At 33.9% G+C, this 8,556-nt stretch overlaps 1 protein-coding gene across 1 annotated transcript in view; it reads left to right on the top strand.

Moving 5' to 3' along the window:
- Nucleotides 1-2,497: 2,497 nt before the first annotated feature.
- Nucleotides 2,498-8,556, top strand: part of LOC129226503 (V-type proton ATPase 116 kDa subunit a 4-like) — a 28,332-nt gene continuing 22,273 nt past the window's right edge. The window contains exons 1-2 of the mRNA XM_054861114.1: nucleotides 2,498-2,642; nucleotides 8,384-8,523. Coding sequence (XP_054717089.1) covers nucleotides 2,531-2,642; nucleotides 8,384-8,523 — 252 coding nt within the window. The 5' untranslated portion in view covers nucleotides 2,498-2,530. The remainder of the gene's footprint in view (nucleotides 2,643-8,383; nucleotides 8,524-8,556) is intronic.

Below are 8,556 nucleotides of genomic sequence, written 5' to 3'. Positions count from 1 at the left end.
GAAATTGGCTCACTGGTAGGAAGCAAAGAGTAGTTGTGAGAGGAAATCATTCTAATTGGAGTGATGTTTTAAGTGGGGTTCCTCAGGGATCAGTTTTAGGGCCTCTTTTGTTTATTATATTTATGAATGACATCAATGAAAATATTTCTGGAAGCATGAATTGTTTTGCTGATGATGTAAAAGTTATGGGGATTGTCGAAAATGAAGAACAAGTAAATCAGCTTCAAGAGGATTTAAATCATATTACGAAGTGGGCAGATAAATGGGGTATGGCAGTTAATGTAGGGAAATGTCAAGTGCTACACTTAGGTCATGGAAATAAGCGTATGAGATATCATTTACAGGGTTCAGTCATAAATCAGGCAGAAAATGTTATGGATCTGGGTATCTTAATAAATCAGGACTTCAAGTTTAGTCAACAGTGCAGTATTGCTAGTAACAAAGCCAACAGAATGCTTGGGTTTATCAATAGATCTATTTCAAACAAATTTAAGAAAGTTCTTCTGCCTTTATATAGGAGTTTAGTAAGACCTCATTTGGAGTACGCTGTTCAGTTTTGGTCGCCTTATCTGAAGAAAGATATTTTTGTATTGGAAAGGGTTCAAAGAAGGGTAACTAAATTAGTAAGGGGACTCTCAGATTTAGATTATGATACCAGACTTAATAGGCTTAACATGTATAGCCTGGAGCAAAGGAGAGTCAGAGGGGACATGATTCAGTTATTTAAATTTATCAAAATGAAAGATGTAAATGGATTAAATTTTTGTGGGGAAAGCAGGACAAGGGGTCATTGTTTTAAGCTATTTAAATCTCAGGCTAACTTGGAAATCAGGAAAAACTACTACTTTAGCAGGGTCGTGGGCACTTGGAATAGCTTACCGGAAGAGATGGTAATGAGCGAGGGGGTGGATAGCTTTAAGAGGGCCATTGATCTTCATTGGGGTCTAATTAATTGACTAGGACCAGCCTAGCTGGGCCCAGAGCCTGTTGCTGGTCGTCACATTTGTATTTGTATTTGTAATTTTAATTCCAAACGTAATACTGTTGTGGTCACTGTCTCCAATGTGTTCCCCTACACACAACCCCTGAACAGAACCTTCCATGTCGCAGAAAACTAGATCCAAAATCACGTCCTGTCGAGTACCCTGAGTTACAATTTGATCTAAGAAACAGTCACCAATTACTTTCAAAAATTCCTTTTCTCTGCTATTACTATGGTAAAAATTATTCCAATCAATTCCTGGAAAATTAAAATCTCCCATTATGATGACTGTCCCCTTGCTAGAAATGTCACTAATAATACTAAACATCTGTTCATCTTGACCCTGACTTAAGTTGGGTGGCCTATAAATGTTCCCTAAACGTAGTTTTTTGCCCTTATTGCTCATCAACTCCGGCCAAATCATATCAATCTCATTAGTTTTATCATTAATTACCAATTCATTGCAAGTTAAAGTGTCTCTGACATAAAATAAAACCCCACCACCTCTTTTACCTACTCTATCTTGTCTAAACAAATTATACCCAGCAATAGATAATAAATCATCATCACTTTCGGTGGCCCATGTCTCGGTAACTCCAATAATATCCAACCTCTCGTCTATTATTATGCTTTTCAATTCTTCCATCTTGTTCCTAATACTACGAGCATTTGTATGAAAAACCTTAAGTAAGCCCGTCTTACTTTTATTTAATCCTGCACGATTATTTGAATCCCAACTGTCAAAATCTTTTTTCTTATTAGCCACCCTATTTCCGTTTCTACTAAAATTCCAATAGTTAGTACCCTTTTGAATTCTGCTCCTTAAACCATGCCCCCCATTCCAACTTAGTTTTTTTGATTCTGAAGCCTCTGAAACCAAATCACTAACCATTTTGACCCCTGTAGAGCTCAGATGCAGGCCATCCCTAGCAATCCAATCGCGTTTACATTTACCCCACACATCAATAAACCTTATACTACGCTTAACGCAAATTTCCTTGAGTACCAGGTTCATACACCTAGCCCGTTGGTTTAACCAACTCCTATGCACTCCATAGCTGGTAAGTTTTAAAAGAAACATTAAAATTGCAATATCATTACTAATTCAAGTTTTAGTGAGCATTTTATTTATGTGCTATTCACAAACAGACATTCTTATTTTTGTTGATTTTAATTTTTAACGAAAACTTGACTGCAATTGTAATTGCTTCAAATTATATTAAATAAAAAGATAAGTTCATGTAGATGTAGTTACCAAAAAAAGTAAAGCTTTCAGAGTGGCATGGTTGAAACACTTTTGAAAATTATTAGAAGAAATTTTTAGATTTTCAAAAGCTGAATGGTAGTGTACATGCAAATGTGTGTATTGTATATGTGTGTATGTTTTTTTTTTACATCTGAGAATTAAAACCTAAAAATTAGAACGAATCCAATTCACATCTAGTACAACAAATTAGATTAAACATACTTTTTTTTTCAGTAAAAACAATTTACATTTCTCCTCATTAGGAAGAGAGTGGCAGCAGTCTTTCTTCAATTATAAACCGAATGGAAACTAAAGAATCTCCCCCAACGTATAATTTAGTGAATAAATTTACTTCTGGATTTCAGAATATTGTTGATGCTTATGGTGTAGCATCATATGAGGAAGTAAATCCAGGTAATTATATACTTTTTGATCATTGAAAATAAATAGCTAACAAGGGTTAAATGTCCCTCTTGTTGTTCCTCTCCCAAATGTGAGCTGTTGTATAGTATATAGTTGGCTCTCTGTTTAATGACGCTCTATTTAATGATTTTTTCTATTTAACTCTAGAACCGCGGAAATTTCCGTATACCTAAAATCGCGGGCAGGGGTCAATTTGACCCAAAGCTTAAAATGGGTTCTTTGATGTTTAGAAAGAGAGCCTCACTAACTGTTAATTTACGCCTATTTCTTCCAGCCATTTTCACATCAGATCAATTTTATCCCCGTGTAAACAAGGCGCCAAAAAATCAAACAGACTGGTACAACCAAACTATCCAATGCGATGCGAACAACCAGTTGTGAAGTCATAAAGAACCGGATGTGCTCCAGTTCACCACTTCCCTTCTAGGCCGAAACAAAAAACATCAGAAAGAAAACATTCCTTGAATGCACTAACCAGAAGCATTTTTCCCTCAAAGAACGATAATGTTAGGGGAGGGGGGGGTCTGCAATTTACTACTACTGCAGACGCCCCCCTCCCACCTGCACTTCTGTTATCAGTAACAATTTACTGAGCTTGAAGTATTGTTCTGCTTTCATCTGAGAAATGGAGAGAGGACTGAAAAAGCTTTTCCTATTCTAGGAAACGTTGAACTGCAACTTTAGTGCTTGTGATTATAATGGGGTCAAAATGACCCATTCCGCGGTTTTAGGTATAAGTATTAAAAACAAAAAAGTGGTAAGTATTTAACGTATCATAATTTCACAGATTATTATTGGTATGAAAATAGGAAAAGTCACGATTTTTTTTTCAATTTCGTTCGTAGCTTTTTGAGGAAATCGGAAACAAAATTGCTTTTGGGTCAAAATGACCCCATCCGTGGTTCTAGTGTTAAAGACTGCTTTTTACGGTCCCGGATGCTCCACTGTAGTTTTAAAAGCATTCTATTTAAGGAGGCATTCTACTTAAGGAGGATTTTTTGTGGTCCTTTAAAAGTCGTTAAACAGAGAGTCAACTGTATTTTTGATATACATTTTACGGGGCAGGAGGAAAGGGAATGCATAATTTTTTTCCAAACTTAGTTGAATTTTTTCATTTTTCATGATTAAAATTAAAAAAAAAAAATAACTCATTTGCAGTGCCTTTTAGTTGAATAGAAATCATAATTATCATTAATGTTGATACCGTACTGAAGTGTAGCTGGAATAATTATATGATAATGTAATACTGTCATCTTCGCTTGATTGGATTACGAATAAACAAATACTTATAAGAATAAAACCTTCTAGAACCAAATATTTCCCCATAGATGCTACTGTAAAGATCCCTTTTAATTGAATATTTTCCCGAGATAAGCCAATTTACTTGGGACCAATCCAATCGACTGGTCTACTTTTATATTTCTGCTAAGCAGAATTATAAATAAATTAAAGAATAGAAAAACTTATAATCTAAAGGAATAACAGCAAAATGTCTTTTTATATTTAAATGGACAACCTGAAAGCTGGAACCATGCTGGAAGCAAAATGAAGGGCTCCATAAGGTTTTAGAATACTATGGTGATATTTCTGCTAGCAAACTCAGCAGCCAAATGCAGTCTCCTCGACCTGAGAATTGAATTTTGAATATCTAAGTGGGGTTTTTAATTTTTTTTATAGTTTAGGAAAGACAGTACAAAAAAGCTCCCAAAATACTATGAGCAAGCGATTCTATATTTCAAAAAGACCTTGCAAAAAGTTGTGTAGAGAAGCTGATGCCAAAACAAAAATCAGGGGTCAGTCCAGGATTTTTTACAGGTTCTGTTTTTGTGAAAAATCAAATAATTTTGTGAAAAATCAACTAATTGAATAAAAAATCAAATATAATTTTGCAAAAAAAAAAGTCAAAGCCAAATTTCAAAATTTTGAGATGGCGCAATCAGCATTATTGAAACTCTTAGTGTGGTGTTTTTTCTCTTTTCTGTTGAGAATATCATTCGTGAGGGTTTTCCTGGTATTTGGGAGGGGGGGGGGGGGAGAAGCGGCATCGCTTTCTGGAAGATGGGCATCCCCTAAGTATCAGTGTCTATATACCATTCTACATTAACGTTAAATTATACTAGAAACGTTACATGTATAGTATTTAAAATAATTGACACAAAAAAAAAAAAAAAAAAATCAGGCAGGGGTTCAGTATTTAACTTTGTGACCTAAGAAACTCCTAAAGAGCATGGAATTTTGTTTAAAACTTATCAATTTCGTGATTTTAATAAAAATAAGATTTTATTTGCTTACCTCTTAACAAAGCGTACTAAACATCAAATGTTTGAAAAATCCGATTCCGATAGAGGATGCAAAGACATCGCATTCCTCAAAGTGAAGGCATCAAAAGTATAAAAACAGCTTATAAAAGAAATATTTTTTGTAAAATTATCATAGAATTGCATATTAGAGGCCTTATGATAAACATAACATTAATATCTATCGACACAGTTGAAGAAAAAATAAATTAAACCATTAATTCAGCATTTTAATTTTTAACTCATAAAAGGAATTTTACTTTAAAAACTTGAAATGATCATTGTAACAGAAATAAAGACACTTTTCATTTTTTTGCCTCCTAATAAAGCGAAGTTAGCTTGAAAAAAGAATAAAATATGATTCTCATATTGGATGTAAACAGTTTGCATTTTTCAAAATGAAGGCATCAAAAGTATAAAAACGGTAAATGCAACAGTTTATTAAGTTAATCATCCTTGTTAGCATGAAAAATTCAAATCAAACCCGTATAATTTTCTCCCCAAAAAACATTCAAACGTAGCACCGTAAAAACTCAAATATTGCCATGCTGGTACAATTATGATAATATTTTCTCATCAAGTCACTATAAAGGTTTAAGGCCAGGTGCTAAGTGGTGATAATTTTAAAGCTGGTAACCCTATCTGAAGCGATCACATTTTCCCCCCACCCCTGCTATCTGTTTTCAGTTCTAAGCAAGGGCGCCCATATAGGGGAGCAAGGGGGGGGGGGCTCGAGCCCCCCCTTTGAAATTAGAACTTTCTTGCTTTTAGTACTTTTTTCCTTCCAAAAATGTAAAAACATTTCTTCTCCAGCCATTAATGAATAAGTTATTAAAAACGTCAAATTTTAATGACTTTAATCTGTCTTGAAATCAGTTTCCACAGGGAAAATATCCAGCTAAACCACTGGGGAAATATTTGAGCCCCCCCCCCCCCTTGCAACTTTGCATATGGGCGCCCATGGTTCTAAGTTCATTTCGCTGATATATATAATTATTATTTTTATTCTTTGTGTTGTGTTTAAAATCATGAGGGGATGAAAAGTGCTTACGTTGCCTTTGCCTTTTCAGAGAAGTGAGAACTTTATAACAACACCACTGCAGAACAGCTATAATAAAATAAACAAGCAAGATTATTTGAAACAAAACTGACTTTCAGCTGTTAATTTCTTTTAAAGAAACAAACAACAAGCATTGTATTTATTTGACAACATTAATTAATTATCGCTTGCAGAAGTGTCACAAGATTGCCTTTTTTTTTCGAAATTAGCAGATCTTGTATAAGCTGATTCCTCCAATCTTAATATATAAAAATCTTCTGTGCGGACGTTTGTCCCCATAAGGCTTTTAAACGGCTGGACCGATTTTGATCAAATTTTTTGTGTGCAATTAAGTTGTGGCAAGCATGGTTTCGAAGCACGATGGATCGAATCAGAAACGTTTTTGTTAATTAACTAATTAATTAAAACTTTGGATGGTTATATCTCCCAAATGATTAATATTTATTTTAACCTATTGTTGAGCGAGAACTGAAATAAATATTTAACGCCGTTGCCAAAGGACACAACACACAATAAGAAAGCCAGCTCTGCTTTTTGTAATAAAATTTCCTACTGTGATATGTCAATTGAGAATAGATAAAACGTAGAGAGAGAGAGAGAAGCCTTCCCACACACACACATACACGTACATACATTTCTTGAAAGCAACGATTTTAGGTCTCGTGTTATATTTTAAAGTAAAGTACTGGAAGGTTCACGCAAAACGTGTGTTCTGTCGTCGTAGTTGAACCATGTGACCGGATCGGTGCTTTAGGTTTTCCCAACTAAATGATCAGAAAGTACCGTGCCTAGCAACATTTGTTTCTCGGCTGAAATCCATCTGAGTTTTGTCACCAATGTCAAGAATACTTTAAGAATTATCTAACTAATCAGTATATATTAAAGGAAAAGGTGATGGAATTTAAAGACGGAAGAAATTTTACTTTCGTCCACATAAAGTACAACAGGATAGTTCTGTACACAAAATATCAGTGCAGTGGAAGATCTTTATCTTTGGTGGAAAGAACAAATTAGGCAATATATGAAGTTTTAAAAGTTTTTGTTCAAAAGATCGGATTGCTAATCGGTCGGAGTTAGCTTCGCTCACTGATCGGCTGGATTACAGTGGCTTGGCGATTTTGGCTATAAACAATAGAGTTGCGTGATCATTTGTTTACATTTTAAAGCTACTGTTAATGTAATTTATTGTATTTTTTGTTTATTTGGTGAAATAAACAAATTGCAAAGAATTGTTTTTCGTTTTTTAAGGGTGTTTAGTCATTTTAGTTGAAGAATGTTTATTTTACATCGGGAGTGGGGGGGGGGTGGATATGAGTGATTTTCACCTTATTCAGAAAACTGTTTTTACCTTTATCATTTTTTTTAACGATATCCTTTCGATTTTTTTATTTTTTTTTCATATGGGGGATGTTGCAGCGGGATTTCCTGTTTGTTCTAGATGGGCAGTTAGTTTTTTGCACTTAATATCTGAGGACGCTTTTTATCCTTTAAGTATGGCTGAAGAAACAAACCATTAAGTAACGGAGAAAAAATAGTTAATAAAACAACTGCTCAGTGGGCATTAGATAAATAAAGTTGTAATAAATATACGCATTCTGACACCATGCAGCTTAAAACATTTTCTTTTTACTTATATTTTTCAACAAAACGGTTCAAACACTTGATAGTTTATTGAAATTTTTTAACTTTTCAATTTACAAAGTTTGAACAGAACAACGTCTGTCTGGTCCTCTAGTTTAATTTTAAATAAGGTTCCAAAAATTATCGGTTTACATGGAAATATGCATTATTTTCGTTTTAGAGATTTGCTCTTTTAAAAAATAGTTTGTGAAAGATCCGTTTTGTTTATCAGAATTTTGTGAAGGGTCTGTTTCGGTTGATCTGAAGTTTATGAAAGGTCCGTTTCGGTTGATTGGATTTTTCTGAAGGGTCCGTTAACGGACCAGAATTTTCTCTGGCCAGACCCCTGAAGATTTTTTAATTTAAGTTCTAAGTTACTTCCATTTTTAAAATTTTTCTTTAATTATTTTATTTTGTTTACGGAGCATATTTCAAGAACTTCTTACCACTAGCACATTTTTTTTTTTTTAAATAGCTACTTATTTAGTATTATGTTTTTAGACAAGCCTTATCAGTTTGGTAAGGTACAGAACTTTTCTCCACGTAATGAAATACCCCACTTAATCAAATATTGTATGTGGAACCAAAGATATTTGTTTAATTGGGGCTGACAGTGTTAAGTTCTGTACTAGAAATCATACCTTCAATTAAAGACTTTTTTTTCCTTTTTTTAGGGGATAAAAGCTGTGCATTAAGTTTGAAACTATATAGTTTTTTTTCATAAAAATTTTATGCCTTTTTTTAAAACTTTTCAGCTCCTTACACCGTTATTACTTTTCCGTTTCTATTTGCTGTTATGTTTGGTGATGCTGGACATGGTTTACTCATGTCCCTTTTTGCTTTCTGGATGGTAGTGAAAGAAAAGCAACTTTTAGCTAAAAAAAGTGACAATGAAGTATGTTCACTATTTTTTCTTTTATTTTACTTT

Source organism: Uloborus diversus, chromosome 7, assembly GCF_026930045.1.
Source record: "Uloborus diversus isolate 005 chromosome 7, Udiv.v.3.1, whole genome shotgun sequence".
NCBI lineage: Eukaryota > Metazoa > Arthropoda > Arachnida > Araneae > Uloboridae > Uloborus > Uloborus diversus.
This window is presented reverse-complemented; position numbering and strand designations above follow the sequence as displayed.